This window comes from Corylus avellana, chromosome ca4 (assembly GCF_901000735.1).
Source record: "Corylus avellana chromosome ca4, CavTom2PMs-1.0".
Classification (NCBI taxonomy): Eukaryota; Viridiplantae; Streptophyta; class Magnoliopsida; order Fagales; family Betulaceae; genus Corylus; species Corylus avellana.
Genome location: NC_081544.1, coordinates 6,357,206 through 6,378,034, shown reverse-complemented (window position 1 = coordinate 6,378,034; position 20,829 = coordinate 6,357,206). Strand labels below are relative to the sequence as shown.

Below are 20,829 nucleotides of genomic sequence, written 5' to 3'. Positions count from 1 at the left end.
CGACAAGTGATGATTTAAAAATGGTCTTACTAACTATTGTATAGTTTAATTGTATCTTTCTATAAAATTTATACTATAATGATGTTCAATCCATTACGGTTGCAATTGGGACTATTAGATTGTTTATACACATGAATGGTTTGTACAAAAAGTCATATTTAAGGTAGAAGCAAAAACACATGTAAACCATGTACACTCAACCGTAAACAAAGTACACTATTAACCATTTTGAGCTTTGGGTATACAAAAAATGTAAAATGAAACATGAAGAACGAAAAAGAATGTAGAAGAAAACTTGAACACCTAATTAATTAATAAGAATCCCAAATTAAGTGTACTTCTGACTAATTTAACTCGTATGCAAAAGCGATGCGGATGGAGAAGCCGTAGAGGATGAGGTAGATACAGAGGAATTGGTGTAACTATTGCTTGTATATTGATTATGTCCTCCTTCATGATGAGCAGCAACATGGGGCATCGAAAGTGACATTGCATGTCTATTCATTGTAGCAGAAAACTGTGGTGGCCCCGGTATATTTGACGGAAGAACAGGCAATGGAGCCTCAAAATTGAGAACATGAATTGTTTGCCTTATTGAAGGCCTAAGATTGCGATCAGGGTGAGCGCACCAAAGCCCAACAATCATCAATCGCTCCATTTGCTGCTCATCAAAATCTCCACCCAACTTTGGGTCTACTGCTTCAAGTATCTTTCCTATTCCATAGAGCTCCCAAACCCACTCCACCATAACTACTTGATTTTCAGGGGCATTGAGCTTGATTGGTTTTCTTCCACAAGCAATCTCCAGAGCGACAATTCCGAAACTATAGACATCTGACTCCTTGCTAGCCTTTCCGGTTGTAACACATTCTGGAGCCATGTAGCCCATGGTGCCAGCCAAAACAGTGGTTTGTGACCCTTTTAGGTGGTCCACAAGCCTAGCTAGTCCAAAATCCCCAAGTTTGGTATTAAAGTTTGAATCAAGCATAATGTTACTCGATTTTATATCCCTATGCACCACGCATTGCTCCCATTCTTCATGCAAGTAAAGCAATGCCAACGCCAATCCTTGAGCAATGTTGTACCTCATTGCCCATATCAATAAGTTTTCTTCTCTAAAAAGATGTGAATCTAAGCTTCCATTGGGCATGAACTCATAAACAAGTAAGAGTTCTCCTCTTTCATGGCACCAACCAATAAGCTGAACCAAATTCTTATGTCTTAATCTACTAATAATTTTTACTTCTGATGCATACTCCTTTATTCCCTGTTTTGACCCTTTTGACACCCTCTTAACAGCAACAAAGGTGTTTGAGTCCCTTAAAAATCCTTTATAAACCCCACCAAATCCACCTTGACCTAGCTTCTCTTCATCATTGAAATTATTGGTGGCACGAGCCAATTCATTAAATAAGAACCTCTTTGGTCCTATTCCCTTTTGAAATTCTTCATCCATGCACCTATCAAGGGCAAGTTCCTCATCTGTGCGCCTCCTATTCTTCTTCTTCCACAAGCCCAAAAGAATTAAAGCCAACCCACCAACCAAAAAAGGTCCACCGACACCCAACCCGATGGCTAATCCTAAGTTGTTCTTTTTCCTTTGGTTGGTTACAACATCTTTCAAACTTGAACTAAAATCCCATGTGTGAACTGTATAGATTGCAGAAGAACCTCCTGTTGCGGCTGAGAATCCAAAAGTTACCCATTCAGGTAGGTGATCTCTCAAATCAATAATATAATAAAGGGATTGCCATTTAGTAGCATTGTTTATGAGACCAGTGCAGACAACACTCAAATTATGAGAAATAGAATTATAACTAATCCGAGCTTCATTAATTCTCCCCTCAATAATAGAATAATTACCCCCCGCCATGACACATTAGCTACAGATAACATGGAGTTTATATCAATACCTACATGTTCGCCAGGCGGATCCCATAGCTTTGTAACGGGGTCAATGTTTGAAAAGATGTCAAACTCCACAGCGACGAAAGGATTGTCCGTCGAGTTTAGTGGCTCGTGATCGTTAGTGAGAACCATAGCGCCACCTTCATCGACATCAGGAGGAATTATTGACCCATTAGGTGCTAGGAAGAAGGCAAGCCCATCTCCATAATTACTTTTCTCTTGAGAATCGATGACAAAGGTAAAATTTGTACTGAAATCTGTGAGATTTCTGGATGCCTTGTCCCACAAGTGCATAGGACTAGAATACGTGGCTCGACCTACAACATTTGTTATGGCCTTGTTGCCGGTGAGTTGGATGACTTGATCTTTGGGGAAAGCTCTCTCATATTTTATACGGGTGTCACCGGAAGTGAAATTGGGGAAGCGGAAGTTTAAAGCACTTGTAAATGGGCTTGGTTCTGAGAAGAAGCCGGTGATGATTAAGAGATAAAAGAGGATTAGGGGCTTTGGAAATGGGAAATGTTTGATTTTGAACATGTAAAAAGCCATGAGTATTGGAACAATTGGAAGCTGGGAGGTTGGGTTTGATAAGAAATTGCAGATTGAAATATGAAGAGCTAAAAACAGATGATTATATATAATCAGGTTTGAAAATAGGCTGAAACGGTCAAGTCGTAGATTACGTATATATGCAGTCCGGCGGAGTGCGTGTGAGAAAGTCCTGCATGACAATTCAAAAAGATAAATGTCAAATTGAATGTTTCAGAATGTGTAGATGGTAGGTAATGAAATCGTCAAAATAATGCAAAGGGCTCATTAATCTTCCGACTTGGGAAGCCATGCATTTGTGTACAGTACTCTATCTCGATGGTAGATCGAGCAAAATTTACCCACATAGCTGTATAAGGATTATTGCAAGAGGCAGGATTATGTATAATGGGTCATGTACACATACAATAAAACTCTGAAAAAATCTGAATGGGCCTTTCACAACATAGCTCTTCAATAAATAAGTTGGAGTAAAGTCGATATATCTCACTCAAACTACTACTCAATTGACAATGTCTTCTCTAAACTTTTAATTGTGATAATGCCCCCCAAACTATCAAAACATTGTCAATAACTCAATGTCCCCCCAATGATAAAACTACCCTTAGTAATTTTATTTTATTTTATTTTATTTTTTATTTTATTTTTTAAATACTAAAACTTCTAGAAAAAACCTAAAACTAAAAAAAATAAATAAATAAATCCAAGGAGTGGCCAGATTAAAAAAAACAAAAAAAAAATCCTCTTTATAAGAAAAAAAAAAAAGTCGATTGTTTTAATAAAAATTGAAAATGTTCGTTTTTTATAAATTTTTTTAAATAAAAAATTCTGTTTTTAAAAAATTTTGTTAAAACATTATTTAAATTTTTTTTTTAAAAAAAAAAAAATTTCAGTTTCAAAAAAAAAAAAAAAAAAATCGTTTATAAAAAATTGTTTTTTTTTTAATTAAAAATTTTCTTTTAAAAAAATATTAATTTTTTTCGATTAAAATTTTTGTTTTTAATTTTTTTTTTCAAATTTATAGGGGTATTTTTGTCTTATTGAGAACTTATAGGGGTATTTTTATCTTTTTGCTAGCCTTGGGGGACATTGACGATGTTTTGGTAATTTAGGAGGACATAGTCACAATTAAAAGTTTGAGGAAGACATTGTCAATTGGATGGTAGTTTGAGGGGGGTATCTCAACCTTCCCCAATAAGTTTTTTTGATTTTTTGAGCCCAAACTTACAAGCTCCTTGGCTAGCCATCAAATATTCCAATAAAAAATAATAAATAATCCCCCTAAAAAAATCTTAAATAAAGTGGCCGCTTAAAACATGACACATTTTAGCTAAATTTATAGGTTATTTAGGTGCTTTATTTTTTGGATATGAGCAGGTGATTAGATGAAAGCAAATACCAAGTCCCTCTAAAATGAGGCTTAAGTTGGGGTAGACAGATTAACAGTTTACCACCTACTAACTACTTATCAACCGCCACAGAACCGTCACTGACTTCTGGCGATCGATACCCGGAATAAAAATAATGTTCCGATATCAGTTCATTTTGGTAGGCGATAAAAAAACATTTTGTCGGTTAAGCGACCATTAAATAACTTAACCGACCACCTATTAACTGACTAACCAATTAACCAAAAAAGTCAAAAATATTCATTTTTAGCATGAAGTCGGTTAATTTTCACCGGTTTTCATGAATCGGTTGGCGAAAATGCCCCTACCAATACCCACCCCTACCCCTAGGCTTAAGGAAGGTCAAAAATACCAAACTAACGGTTATTATGCGGTGTAGTTAAGATTTTCAATAACCGCTAACCAACGGTTATTTTAAAACTCCTAACCGCTTAAGGTAGAGGAGATGTGGCTGTTGCGGTTGGCAGTCAAATGCAATAATCGCTAACCGCAACCGCTTGTACACCCCTAATAATTGGTATGGGGTATAAATAATTGAAAACAACCATTTGATTTAATGAGATATAAATTGTTCATATTAAATATTGTAATGCGATATAGTGCCCTGGGTAATTACTAGGTTGAGATTTGCTTAGTCGAAGAATTAGCAAGAGTTCTTGGTTCATTAGGAGCCGTTTGGAGAAGTTTTTGGGGGTGTTTTAACACTAACTGAACCTTCACCAGAAAGACCACCGAACGTTCGCTACCTAAACTAAGAAACCGCTGGGTAAAACTGTACGCCGAACATTCGCTAAGGAACCACACCAAATGTTCGTTGACCAAACTTTGAGCCGTTGGGTAATGATCAGACGTATGCCTGCAACCTTAAAACACTATACACACAGTACACCAAACATTTAGCCATGGACCACCGAATATTCATTGCACTGCAGACTATTATAACAGCATCCTCAGCTTTTCTAAACTTATAAATACCCCCTCTCACGCCCTTCTATACCCCATTCTGCCTTCTGAGCCATAGATAAACTCTACTTGAGTGGTTGGTGAGTTTGAGAGATGGATGAGAGCTTTTGTTGGAGGTCTTGCTCAAGAGAGGTAACCTTCTTGTTCTAACTCGTGTTTTACTTAGTTAACATTCTGTTTAAACAGTATTCCATAAGTTTGGTTGTTGTTTTTGAAGTTGTATTGTCATTCTAGGTTTTAATCTCGATTCTAGCTTGATTTAGCGTTTCGTTATTAATTAGCATATTTTATTTTGCATGGTGATGTTATTTTGAGCTACAGTATGTTAGAAACCTTTCTTGTAGCTTTAGAACCTGCTAAGATATGATCAGAAGCTAGTTTGGTTGAGATGTGTTTTCTGCCCAACAAGAGAATGTTCTCTGGCCAGGCAAAACCGCTGTTTTTTAAGTTTTAGGACTAGGGTTTGTTTTAGCTCTAGGACTAATAATAGGCATTTTCACATATTTGAGGAGTATAGACCAATCGAAGTTATTTTTGGAAGGATAATACAACCTGGGTGAGTACAAACTCACATGGATGCTTGCCGTTATTTTTTCGCATTGCACGATTATTTTGTGTACCAAATATACATTTTTTACAATTCTCATGAAATACATTTTGATATGCTATGAACTTTGCTTTGTGAAAATATGTTGCTTAAACAAGATAATGAATATGGTGAGATTTGTAATAGCATACATGTGAAAGACGGATAAGACTAATTGCATCCTATGACATGGTATACCGATATGTGCGGGATAACAGCCTTGGGCTTACTATACATGTTAATTCTATAGTCAAAAGTGTGAGTGTGTTATATGGATCTTCGATCCAATGGTTGTTTCATGACCGGAGTAGCCATGATTAGTTGGTCACTACAAGACATATATTATTAATAGTTTGAGCCACCTGAGGTCAGATTCGGTCAGGCTGCTAGGATTATGAATGATAGCATATAATGATTGGGGCATCGGCATTGTATTACAAGTCCCTTGGTACAGCGCCAACCTTGCGGATAATAGGTAATACCTCAGATACACCACACAGTTTGAACTATCACTCGATTCTCATAATTACAACATATATTATAGTTATACTGCATCTATGAATAATTGTCATGTCATAATGATGCATAAATTTATCAACAACTGAGTTCATCATTCAAATGACATAAGCATTGTGTCAATTTTTACTCACTAAGTCGTCGGACTTACCCTTATATTCTTTTTTCTCATATTATGAAAATATATGTTGTCATAGCTAGTTTGGTGGATGATAGACTTGGGGAGCCAATAAGTGGTGGCAAAGGACTTGATTCAAGTCATTTTTGAGAATTTGGACCCGGCATAGCTCAAATCCCTATGGGATGCTGGAAGAACTACCCGACAAGAGTTGATCGGGATTGTGATTATGTTATCTTTGGTTAAGCTTAGGTGTTGATGCTATTTTAGAACAACCACTAGAAGTCTGTATTATTATTTTGATGATCATTTTTTGACTCATACATTTAGAGATCCAGTTATGTTATGATGCTTTATTATTATTATGGTTTAAATTTATTGCTATCTTTGTCCATTAGTTACAAGTCTTCTACTGTAGTCTTTCTTCGGAGAGGATGAGATCCTTGAGTCTTGTTCTGAGAGAAATAAGGTTGGGAGGCGAACTATAGAGTTGATCGGGATTGTGATTATGTTATCTTTGGTTAAGCTTAGGTGTTGATGCTATTTTAGAACAAGCACTAGAAGTCTGTATTATTATTTTGATGATCATTTTTTGACTCATACATTTAGAGATCCAGTTATGTTATGATGCTTTATTATTATTATGGTTTAAATTTATTACTATCTTTGTCCATTAGTTACAAGTCTTCTGCTGTAGTCTCTCTTCGGAGAGGATGAGATCCTTGAGTCTTGTTCTGAGAGAAATAAGGTTGGGAGGCGAACTATAAAGTTAATTACTAGTTAATTGATATTCACGGGGCGTTACATGCCATCATCTTACTCCATCCCATTCGGCTAACATGGTAATGCCTATCAGTGCTTAGATCAACTGTTGTTAATAATAATAATACAAAAATAAATAAATAAATAAAAATTCAAGGGTTTATGAGCACTACAAGTTTGCCTAGTAGAATGAAAATGGGATGGGAGTATAGTTTTGAGCCTTTTGGCATTTCTCTAATAAATTTTGTAACAAAAAAATTTATGAAAATCATTGATTTTTATTAAAAAAATTCATCAACACTTGTTATGAAAATAAATCAATACGTAAATTGGGGAGAAGTGGGGGAGAACTCATATGGCCGGGAACATTCCCTTACATTTATCTTTTCTTAAAAGTAGTAGACATATATACTAGAAGTAGAGCAAAGTGATCATTGAACAGCAAAATGAAGTTCTTGAATAAATTTATAGGAATTTTAATTTTGATTCAAGGTGTCACTCATGTAACCGTTTAAGGTAGTGGTTCAATGGCCCAAAAAAATTTTAAAAGTAGTTAAGTACACACTAAGGCATTGGGACTTAACGGAGCGTTTATAATTCTCATTGTCTGGGACTCTAAGCAAGTTGCTTGAAGGTTAGTCCATCATTAATATATATGAGAACTCTTCCTACGCGGTTCTCTTTTAATTTTCTCCCTTCTAGAATGAAAGAGATGTGTGGCTCGATCATGAAAGCTTGATTAACGAATTTTGTAAAGGATTTACAGCAAATCTCTAAAGTCTCCAATTTTGACAAAAGCTTGAACATGAAACAGAAAATCTGCAGAATGCCTTGAACAGGTCGTGGATTTCAGAAGCATCATGCGAAGGTGTGAGAGTTAGACTTTTGGGAGTTGAAGATGAATAATGCAAGGACTTTGACTTTGGGTAGATGTTTGTCAAGGGACATAACGACCGTCAACAATGTCTCTTATATAATCCTCCTATATTCAAATACAGAGTATGTTATGACATATTACCTTAACAAACAACCAAGCCATTGCGGAAATGTGCCGAAGAAGGATGTCCTAAGAACATAATGTCCTAAGAACAAAGTCGCCGCTAATAGCATCACCGAACTTTTTCTTGCGTGCGGGTTGAAGCAGGAAGCTATTTACGACAAGCTTTAACCATTTGAGAAAAATAATAGCCAAGATTCCAAATAACACCTATAATGTGGGTTGAATAGGCGTATGCCAATATAACATGGAATTTAAAAATTAACAACCATGTAAATATTAACCAAATATAATGAAGGCAATAAATCAATCAACATAAGTAATTTGGTGATAAAATAGATTTTTTTTTTAAAAAAAAAAAATCAAAAGTAAAACCAGCCAAACCTATAAAATCAATCAATTATAAAAGAAATGAGAGAGTACTAGATGCTCATACTTAAAAAATCTTTGCATTTGATATACCCTTATAATATTTGACAAGCGACCTACTTGTCCTCTACCGTAATAGCTCTCCTAAAATTTCCAAACATTTCTTCTATAAACTTTGATAGACTTTAATTGTTGTTGATGAACGACTGTGATTTACACCAAAAACTCTTAATAGGAAAGCAATTGAAAGCATAAAAAATAAGGTAGAAGTCAGTTCTCTTAAAATATGTGAGATCGTTCGATTTGTTTTTATTGGAGTATATTCTCTTCTTCCCTTACCACAATGAATCTGGGTTCTTGGGCCTATGTGTGGGCTTTAGTTAGCCCTTGGACCTATAACCAAATTCTTGCTGTATATATATCTTGGTGGGCCTATTCCCTCAAGTTTATTATTACAGTTTTGGTATTATGCATGGTTTATATGCCCCTTGTGATAAATCCATGAAATTGCACGATGGCAACTTTTATACAAAAGAAAAGTGATATACGTTAATATTTTTATTTTATTTTATAAATTTAACAGATTAACTATTAGATTTTTCGACTCTCACACAAATGCAATGATGGATTCATCCATTTTACAGAGATGGTTAAAAGATAGTTAAAAAATGAATAAATTCTATCATTTCTAAACAACAAATGTTTTGTCTTTTTTCTTCACTATTCAACGCATTTACATATAGTTTATATATTTATAGTTAAATTTTTATATATTGTTAATTTTTTTTAAGAGAAAAAAAATTTACATATAGTTAATTTATAGTTTATATATCTATACATATACTCTGCCTAAAAATTAGTTTTGTCTCTATCAAAATTAAATTTAACCCTTGATTAATACTTTAGTTATCCCCTCTCAATAAAATTTTTTTGGTTATGTCCCAACCCTTGTATGCCTACATATATATGAATGTCATTTTGTTATGTTTAATAAAGGTCTTGTGCTCCGTTTGGCAATTAACCAAATTTTCTTTAAAAAGTCAACTTCAAAATATTCTTACATTTTATATCTCATCTACTTTTTATTTCTATTCAACAAAGAAAAAAATAAATCAACTACGGCACATGATTTTTTATTTTTTCTTATAAAAAATTCAAACCTTTTCTCTACTTCATATCAAATCAATCACTTACAAAAGAATTCACTGCACAATCCTCCACTGAATGGAGCCAAAGTATTTGCTTTTTGGTTTTTGCATAGGCTTGTCAATGATTATTTACCCTAAACCCTAAAACACCAACAAGAACCATCAAATAATTTTAACTATATATCCCCGTGACATCATTTTGGAAAGTCAACATTAATTGCCACTTGTCATACTATCAGAATTGTATATTTTAAAGGGATAATTACCTTTTCCCCCATTAAATATAACGCATTGTTACTTTGTCCCATAAACTTTTTTTTTTTTTTTTTTAACATGTCCGCACAAGAGGGGAGAGGGGGATTCGAATTAGTGACCTCCACTTCATTAAATGTGGTCTCAACTGATTGAGCTACCTCTTGGGGACCACTTTGTCCCATAAACTGATAACCATATTGCCCAACCTTATCAAACTACCATTTTCTTCCAAAAAACCCCATTTCGTCAGCCAGCCACTTAAAAAAACTTGAAATGACTATATATATATATATATATATATATATATACATATATATATATATGAGTAATAATAATTCAGAAATTATCGGGAATATACCAAAATAACAATTTAGTCTCTGTACTCAAATTCCATTAAAATACTTGACAAATTCTAATAGTGTATCACATCATCACCAATAGGATGATAATATATCTTATTACTAATTAAATATAAATTAATTAATTAAAAATATAAAATATATAAAAGTTATTTATTTATTTATTTTTTAAAAAAATTGAGGGTGGCTACCAACTCATTGGAGGAAGGGGTGGCCAGTTAGCCACCCAAAGGTGGCTAGGGGTGGCTCGCCGCCAACCAAACCTATGGGGGTGCCGCGCGGCCACCCCAGCCACCTCTGGGGTGGTTCGTTGGACACCCCCAGAGGTGGCTAGCTGGGCACCTCCAGGGGTGGCTCACCGCCAACCATACCCATAGGGGTGCCGCGCGGCCACCCCAAATATTTTCTGGGGTGCCTCCCTCGGCCACCCCCCCCTGACTGTTGCAGGCCAAGGCCACCCCTCATGGCCTGTGGGTGGTATCAAAGGAAAGCTACCCTGCAGGTCAGGCGCCACCCTCACAGGTTGCAGTACCACCCCACCACCTCCTGGGTGGCTAGTTGGCCACCTCTGTGTGTATTCAAGCACACCCCTCCAGCTAAAGCCATCCCCCCCCCCTCCCTTTTTTTAAAAAAAATTAATATATTTATATTTTTTGTTTTAATTTTTTATTTTGGAGTATTTATGTATTTTAAGGAGATTTAGCATTTAAAAGAGAATATTCCGTCTAATTTAACATGGTTAACTGACAGAATGAGGGTTTTTGGAAGAAAATGATAGTATGATAGGGTCGAGCAGTAGGATTATTAATTCATGAAGGTAAAGTGACAATGAGTCGTAGTTGATGGAGAAAAATGTAATTACCCCTATTTTAAAAGTGATCAAGACAATCCTTAGATTAATACGTTAAACATTCATGCTTCATGGAGATTTAGTTGATCAATTTCTTGCCAATTCTAAAAGTCCATTTGTCAGTCTACTTGGTAAGTGATATTTGTTTTGGAAATAATTGATGTGATATAAAATAGATAGAAGTTTTGATTTTTTTTTGTATTGAAAGTGATTTATTTTTTTAGTGGATTCTTTGTTTGAATGGTAATAAAATGGTGTGATATAAAAAGTAAGAATGTTGAAGAGTTAAATTCTTTTTTAAAAATTGGGACTTGTACCAAGTCCATTACCAAACGGCACCCTAGTAGGAATAGTAGTTAAAATATTTTTAGTTAAAAAAATACAAATGTTTATTTTAACTATTTTTTTATGCAAACTAAAATAAGTTTTTTATTTTACTCTCTATTTTATTTAAATATTATTTTTGAAAGTATTTTTTTTTAATTGTTTTCTTAAAGAAGAATAAAAAGAAAGGAAGAAGAAGAAGAGAAATTAAGAATCATTAATATTTTATTGATATAGTGTGCCATATTGAATAGCCAAAAGGAGAAAAAAGTTATCTAATGTACCACAAAAGTTATTTTGGCTAGTCCACCGTATGAGAGAAAATGAACTATTTGACTAGATTGTTCGAGATGCTCTAAGTATATAATGGATAAGCATCCTTTAATTACAACAATATGTAGTGGTAAATGAGATTAATGCTATAATTAGGACTATTGTCTTTCTTTTATTGCCTAAAGGTGATGTAACTTTTAAAATTAACATTGAACTTGAGATAGATTACTATTAAATTTTGATTCAATTGTGATTTTAAAAGTCATGTCACATTTGAGAGATAAAAAATGAACAAAAGTCTTACCTATAGCATTACTCTGTAAACAATCATTGACTAACCTATACAATAACGAGAAAGCAAGTCTAAAAGTTCTTCTTATATCAGTCCAGAAATGATTGCTTTTAAAATTACCATTTGATCAAAATTCAATAACGATCTATCACAAATTTAATAGTAATTTTAAAAGGTATATCATTTTTAGAGTGAGACAAGAGAGATATGCACAAGAAAGATTTTTAGCATTACTATTTTATAACAAAATAAAATGACATCCATCATATTAAACAAGATAACAACTGTCGCTCTCCATTAAGAGTACGACACATAGACAGAAATATCATGTAGATAAAATTTTATTTCTTCTAGAAGCCACATACTTGTCTCAAAACCACGAAATCAATCCCCGTACGAAGGTGAACTAATTTCACTTGCAAAATAAGTTTCCTTGACCGCCTGCTGTATTGTACTGTTCATCTAAGTTCCTTGGATAATTAGCTATGCCTACAATATTTCTGACTAATTCAAATTTCAGCACATATGGCTCGTCAGTCTCCAAAAAGCATTAAAAGTGTACGAGACTTCTTGGCATATTCTTCCAAAAGAAGATATTAAAGACACTTCTTTTTTCTTTTCGTGTGAACAACGGAGACCAGAGGATGGGAGGGATATATTAGCTACCCTCAGAATGCTTCCCAATCAAACTTTCAGACTTATAATAATGAGCATATATAGCAACTCACCTACTATTTAAGGATTTGTGTCAATGGACTTCTTCTTCTTCTTCTTTTGTTCTCTTTTGGCTTTAATTGTTGAATTGGCAAATTGTCTGTATGTATAGCATTTTGAATATTGTTTGTGCCAGAGAGATTGATGCCTAGAAGAGTCTTGAAACAATATCCGTCAACTCAAAAGTTTAAACTAATTATGGGTTTAGATCCAATTATGCTATATTAACCACTAACATTTATGACATCTTTTTAATGTGGCACTCGAAACTTTTTGTGCACACTCACACATATATATTCAAAAAGTTTGCCATGTGATTCATAGTCAATTTGTATGTCATTTGCATAGAGCCCGAAGTTAAGGGTTAATTAATTATATCACTAGTTTATTAATTAACATCTATTATTTTGTGTACATATGAGCTTTTGTGTGGATGTTATCTAATATAATATACAATATTGTACTAATTAATCCCGAATTCCCTACTAAAGTGTCACTCATTCTTCTTAAATTGTACTAAGAGCAACTGACGAAGTAGCTAAATTGCTCATAATAATCAAATTTAATTATTATAAACAACTTATCATCTCCAACAGAATTGTCAAAATAATAATTTTTTTCTTCTAATGTGAAAGGTAAATAGGCTATATATATAGACTAGAAGCAATTTTATATTATTTTCTCTCTCTCCCTAAGTCATTTGTTTTAGTGAATGCATTTACTCCTTTGGTAGTTGAGTTTATGCGAAATATTAGTTGATGAATGCATTTAGTACTCTGAAGGAAATTTGTAGCCGTGAAAGAGACAAGGTAGTTTTGTCAATGAATTTCAATAATTGATGCAGATAGTGATCGATGGACAATTTCTTCCCCTCCCTTGTAAGTGACTCAGTCAATGTGGAAATCCAATATTTTCCTGAGTATTAATTAGAAATAATATAATAAAAAAAAATAATATTTAAAAGTAAGTAAAGAAGAAAATAGAGAATTTGTTTAAGAATATATATAAAAAAGCAGAAGCTAAAGTATATATATAGAGAGAGAGAGAGTTGTACTTTTTGAATAGCTATTTTGGTTACTATTGCTAAAGATGCTCTTATATATAACACAAAGTCAAGGTTATATGGGTTGTGAAAAAAAAAATTTACTTATAATTTTGTTTAGTTGTTTGTTTGTTTTTTTTTTTTTTTTTTTTTATTTTATATATCTGAGCATGTATGTTAACTCAATTCTAAGATTCATTATATTTTATATGAAGTTGTGATAATGAAAGAGGTGAGGAATTTTCATGCAAATATTCACTTAATAATTTATAGATTGACCAAGAATAAATTCAAGAAAAGTCGATCGACCGTTAGAAATAAAGGAAATGTAACATTTTCTATAATTAAATCCAAGAAAAGGTTTGGAAATTTATCTCAACGCTAAGAGCCCACTAGACATGAAGTCTTGTAGGTCTATAAATGCTAAGTAATTTCCTGTATGTTAAATTCCACACGCACCTAATTAAAAGGAATTAGGATTCTCTTCATCTCATTTTGAACCATTAATTATATTGAAGGGTATTTTTGTCCCCTCAAAGAATGAAAAGTTAAAAATATTCCTCTAATATAACTAATTAGATATTATTTGGCTCAAATGAAATTGAGTTGAAAAACAATCAGCACATACGGTGGGTTATAGCCTAAAAGCTAGTTGTGGTTTTTTTTTTTTTTTTTTTTTAATTATTAAAAAAAAAAAAAAAAAGTTGGGTTATAGGCTAGTTCTTATAAACGGGAAACTTGACTTAAGACTCTTAAACTACCACACATTTTGATACGATCTTTCAAATTTCAAAAACTCTCAATTTCACATGTTTAAACTTTCAATTTGATGCAATGCACCAGTCTGTCAGATTTAAAACGTTAAAAGTGATAAAATGACCTCTATATCCCTAATTTTTTTTTTTTTATATATACAATTCCAAATTTACTCTTAATTTAAAATAAATAATAAATAATAAACAGAAAATCAAAGGGTAATTTGGTCTTTTTAGTCATTTCCGTTAGGAATTAATGGCTAAATATGACAGAGGGGGTCAATTGATTTAAATTGAAAATTCAGGTGGTTGAATTAAAAGTTTTTGAAATTTGGAGAGTTTTCTCAAATATGTGGTAGTTCAAAAGTTTTCCCTATCAAAAAACAAGAAAGTTGAAACCTTGTATGCCTACTTACTACAAAAAAACCATTTTTTAATGACAGGCGTTTTCTGACGTGTTCTAGTGTCCGACACATCAGAAAATTTTTTCTGACGGGTCATTTCTGACGCGTGTCGATTGTCAGAAATGTAGGTGTCAGGAAATTTTTCTGACGTTGCATTTTTGCCACGTCAGAAATTTTCTGACGTGGCATTTTTGCCACATCAGAAAATTTCTGACGGTGCATTCCACGCAACGTCAAAAATTTTTATCACGTTTCGGCTTGGACACCTCATCAAATTTTCTGACGTTGCATAAGTGCCACGTCAGAAAATTTCTGACGACGTGGCAGAAATGCCACGTCAGAAAATTAGGCCCTTTTTTTTTTTTTTCCTGCTTTCCCTGTTTGCTTTCACTGATTGCTTTCCAGAAATGCTTTCTCTCATTGCATTTCTGGAAAGCAATCCTAGAAAGCAACTGGAATGTCTCTCATTGCTTTCTCTCACTGATTGCAAATGTTTTATGTTGGAACAGAGAAAACAACCTGGAAACACAACATTTGCAAATTTTCTCTCACTGTTATTTTCTCTCAATGTGTACAGATTTTTCAGATTAATTCCAGATTATTTGAAACATTTCCAAATATTCTGGAATAATCAAAAAATCTGAAACATTTCCAATTTGGAACACATTTGAAATAATTAGGAACACACTTGATTATTCCAGAATATTCTATTTGAATTGGCAAACAATTAGATCCAACAAACTGGCAAATAATTAGATCCAACAAACAATATTCTATTGTTCCAACATCGTTTTCCTATACAAATTGAATTGGCAATTTCCAATTTCTTTCGTGAGTTCAATTTATTCCAGAATTCAATATATACAGTTTATACAATTCAATTTACTCCAGATTTCCCTGCTTGAATTCAATTTAATTTGTACAAAAAAAATCAATTTTCTCATGTCATCTTTCCTAAGGATATACTAGGGACAAAAACAAATGGCATGATAAAATCATTATAACATGTCCAAAAATTCAGTTACATATAATAGAATTCGACATTCAAATCTATCAACTCCTCAGAAATAAATAGAGACATGCATGGAATAACTGATAGGTCATTGAGTCAATTCAATATGTCTAACCAAAGTCGAAAATAAAATCAAAATCAAAATCATATCAAATCAAATCAAATCAAATCAAACCAAACTAATACGTCCTATGTCCATCCATGACCTCATACCGCTATTTCCAAAGGTTTCCCAGATAGCTTGATGTATACTGACAACAACATCCACAAGCTTCTTCACAATCTGCGGTAAGAAATAAATTCAAAGAAAGATGTTACTCTACAAATAGAAAGAACTACTCTACTCTACTCTATCCTATGTAAGACAATACTGAATAAAGTATAAACTTTCCTCCATGGCCTAGCTTAATAAATCAGATTCAAGAATGTATAACTTCTTAAACTTGGCATGCTAAATGGCCATATATATTCTTCTTATATTCCAATCCACCTACATAATTTTTTACCATTTATAAAGCAACAGTGAGGAACTCATAATTCAGACAACACATACAAATCATTAAAGTAAACAATAACATTCGATCGGAATCGTAAAATGCAGGCAATACATAGCGATTGGAATAGTTACAAGAGACCCAACCTATATATTAAACCTCAAACTTGACATGGTTACAAGAGACCCAACCTATATATTAAACGTCAAACGAAGTATTGACTAAACATCCATTTAATGCAACTTACTATTTATCATATAGATATAATTATATCTATCACAAACATGCAGTCAATACGTCAATCATATACTTCCAATAACTATTGTGAGCAAATATTGTTTTGTTTCACACAACTAAACAATAACAAAATATATAATATGTTTACCAACTACGAACTCACATACAAGGCTCAATCTAGGTCGATGGCTTCCTCATTCGACAACTTTTCCGCAATACCTGGAGATTATAAAACAATCAATCAAGAAGCAATAAGTGTCTTTCTTATCGGGAAGCAATAAGTACACTTATAAATCATCATCAATGCAATATCTATATATATATATCTTCCGACTGGAAAATAAGTTCCTTCTAAAATTAGACACAAACACAATGCTAACGTTTAGTAGTAGAAATAATAACAAACATTATCGAGGTCGCTATCAACACTAACAGCATAAAAAACATTCCTACTGTCCAACCTAATGTATCACCAAACCAATGAAGAACAAAACATTTTGCAACGTCATAAAATTCACACATACATATATATACTCAATAAAACCCAAAGCAAAAAAAAAAAATTGCATTACCTGGTTCACTCCCCACTAACGATTTCACCACCAAACAGGCTGGAGATTCTTTTTCTGTTACATCTTTAACTCGAGTCGTATCGGATGAGGACCTCGACTGCAACATGTACTCAAGTTGACGAAAACGTGCCTCGTACAAAGTGCTCATACTAGCCCGGGTCTCAGCTAGCCGCACAGCAACCTGCTGATCAACCTCCACTCGCTGTGCATCTAACAGCGCAGCTATCTCTGCCCTGTGCCTCTCCCGTTCAGCTTGCTGCGCCATTGCCTGCTCTCGCTGTGTCTCTAGCAGCGCATCCATCTCCTGCTTGTGCTTCTCCCGCTCAGCTTGTAGTGCAGTTTCTATCATTTTTGGGACACCAGAGCTCCCAGGAGGTTGTGAGCGTGGCACGACTGGTCTATAGTAGGAGTAGATGCTACCACGCACAGGTAGTATACCTGCTCCAACTTGGCAAACCCGACCTGCGTACTCCGGCTTATTGCCCATCCCCTATGCGTACGCATCGTCGGGCGCCCACCGTACGGTGCCCTTGGTGACAGATTGTGTAGCAGCCAAGTCAGTGGGAAGTAACTCCTTCATCCTCTCCTGTAAAGTACACATTAACAAAAGCAATTATAAATATTAAATAAAATTACAAATAAATATACATTAACCAAAACATATCGGTTATTAGTAGCGTACACATCTTTCCTTCACCAAGTCATTTGGATATCCGCCAGTCTTCTTCACGTGTGTGTTGATGTAAGACTGCGCTCGTGTTGGCGGAATCCCGGTATTTACGAACTGCATACACAAAAAAAACCCCAAAAATTTAAACATAAACACAATCAACATAAGTCATACATATATCTGATCAAAAAACATACTTCTTCATGTGTAGCCCTGGCATAACTCTTTTATCCGGTGCAGTGAGGCTCCTTGTTCTTCGATCGGATTCCTTTCATATATGCAGCATATTCCTACACAATTAACATTGTTAATATTTTAGGCTACACATTCATTTTAATAAAACTAAACAAAACTCACTAAAATGTGACTTACTTGATTCTCTGTCGAACACCATTTCTCCAATAATATATCCACGTCCTCTCTATTGTACGTGGATAATTGTCCTCCTTCCCTAGCCTTCACTGTCGCCGGAGTATCATCCGATGTGATGTGAAGACTATGCTTCAAGTCATACCTCCAAGTCGTATGCTTGTTTCGCATATTAAGGAAAGCATCCCGTTTTATGGCCGCGATATCGCAGTCAGGTGAGATATAGCATGCAATCATTACGACAAGCCGGAATCTTTTCATAGCAGAGTCCCATGTCACTTAGATATTTTTTTGCCTCATAGGTATTACCTGGCAAACCTTCACTATCTGCAGGCAACAATTGATTGATGAACTCAAAGAGAGATGAGAATATCTTGTTACTAATTCCACCAACACACTTCAAGTTGTACAGATGAACAGTTGCGCTCAACTTACTGTGTTTGGTCTGATCATGTAGCGGTGTTTTTGCCTCTTTAAGCAGCTTGTGATACTTTTGGGCATCTACCTCCTCTACATCCTCGATTACTATTTCTTCATCACCCTGCACAACGACCTGAGGTTCACAGTTGGCTTCTCTGACATCATGCATGCCGAACACATCACGCAACATAGCATGCATATTTCCACCTTGATCACCGCTTTCACCTGCTTCATATGTGGCCGGACGATTCAACGGAGACGGTTCAACATGGTCCCGGATAGGCTTCTCACCATGAAACATCCAATCTTTGTATGTAGGAAGTATGCCTTTTCCCCCTGTCAAGTGTGCGAGAACTACGCCTGGGGGATAGCGCCGGTTAAGGCGACACACCTTACATGGGCAGTAAATCTTACCATCAGGTGTTGTGCAGTTTCCAACTGCAAAGTCAACAAACAATCTACAACCGTCTCTATATTCCTTCGTACCCCTAGGCTTTGTCATCCAACTCTTGTCCATTGTTGTCTACGGACATTACAGAGAAATATACGCAACTTAAAAGTATTCAATAAACCAATACATATTAACTGGAATTTACATGCAAACTTAATTAGATGCTTTTATTGTTGGTGAATTGTTTTTGTCATGAAAATTTATGAAACTTAAACGAATTAATAGCTATTCCAAATGGGGACCATCCAATTTACATTATTTGATGTTGTTTAGCTATTAGCATTCTTCATACACATTCAGGTTCTATAACTTTTTCCCAAAAGTTCATATATATGCATTTGGTAGATGTTGAGGACCCTAGTCAAATAAAATAAATCTAGATTGGTTACGAAGTCAATATTTATATATATAGCATGGCTCGTATTAATAGGGCAAAACCTAAACAATATACAAATGTTACGCCATTCGTTTAATTAGGAGCTTAATTAAGCAATTTTCTTCCTTGGTGTTGTGTGAGCTCTAGTACACATGGATGCTTGACTAAGATATCTCATGCATATATAGTTGATACGTTGATTAAACCATTTGACCATGTAGTGATGGAGCTCCAATGGAAAAAGATGTCATGAGTTTTCGAACGTTGTTTTTTTTTCCTTCAATTAGGTAGATAACCGCGGCATATTCTTGCAATTGATGGCAATCGTGAAGTCAAGAGCTTTGGCTTTTGAGCATAAACTAATAACTCTTTCTAAGTCCTATTTGTGGTTGATCTTTTCAAATCAAAATCTAAAGTCCCTGATTTAAGCTAAGATGTATAGTTTCCTCAACAACAAAAAAATGCACTAATTGATAGATCCTCAAGTAGGTTGTCACAAGAATTACTATCACCGTCAATGCATGGAATATTGATTTTCATGAGGTATATTACTCATAGACCCCCTTAAAAGTAAGTTTTAATACTATATTTGGAAAGTTATGAATTCTTGATATCAATGTTCATTTAGGCTGAAACCTTATCCAGAAACGATAGTAATGTTAAAAACGATAGTTTATCAAATACTTTCACTCTTTTCATTCTTAAGAAAAAAAACGAATGCTATTCTCTAAACTACGTAGGCCTTAAATTTTGAATTGTGTGCTTTTAGTGTTGTGGCATTGATAAACTAGCCACATCTATGTTATACCCTAAAAGGACTAGTCAATGTTACAATTACAGTCTCAAGAGTCATTTATAAAACATAGTCTCAATGTGGGACTAAGTACTCATGCAACACCTCACAATCCACCCACTCAATGTGAGACTTAACTTTTTGGGTTGTAACATGTTATGCTTCAACTTCCTAGATTCTTGTTATTCTTTGTCTATGTTTCTTTGTTCCTTCATTTTTTGTTTTATGAATTTACTACCAATGCACAGGCAAGGAAAGCATGACCTGAAAATTATAGAAGTCAAACTTGATATACATGATTTGGCACATTGAGACTCTCTCTCTCTCTCTCTCTCTCTCTCTCTCTCTTTCCCCAAATGAATTAACTTGTGGTTTTTGATAAGAGTGATGTACCCTACAAGGTCTTTTAATGTAGTTTTGTGTAATACATGTGATAATTAGGCTGAAAAATGACTCAAAATCATGTGATGACTTAACTAGGTAGTTGGGATCCGCTATGTGAATTCTGCTATGTTGCTCTGCTCTAATAGGTATTTCCAGTTGTAGTCATGGGTTTCTTTATTATAACCTCAACTCATGTTTGCTAGTCTACTCGTCTTTACCTGATAATAGGACATGTTAAAATTAAAAATAAATGTCTTGTAGTGATCAAAGTGCAGCACTCACATGCATGATGTCTAGGACAAGCTTAGGGTTGTTCTCTAGCCACACCCGCCTTTCTTGCATGGCATGGTGCCTTCCAGTAGCTTCTTGGTTTGCTTTCTTTGTTATGTGTTTGACATTGATTCTTCTTGGTTTTTTCTTAGGCCCTACAGTCAGAAATATCCTCTTTAGTACATCTA

General features: G+C 34.4%; 1 protein-coding gene across 1 annotated transcript; it reads right to left on the bottom strand.

The window, feature by feature from the left end:
• Positions 1 to 349: 349 nt before the first annotated feature.
• On the bottom strand, positions 350 to 2,457 carry LOC132177945 (L-type lectin-domain containing receptor kinase IX.1-like). Its single transcript, XM_059590419.1, has 2 exons — positions 1,914 to 2,457; positions 350 to 1,683 (listed from the first exon to the last, which is right to left on the bottom strand). The coding sequence occupies exons 1-2, from the start codon at positions 2,455 to 2,457 to the stop codon at positions 350 to 352; spliced, it is 1,878 nt and encodes a 625-aa protein (XP_059446402.1).
• Positions 2,458 to 20,829: the final 18,372 nt, after the last annotated feature.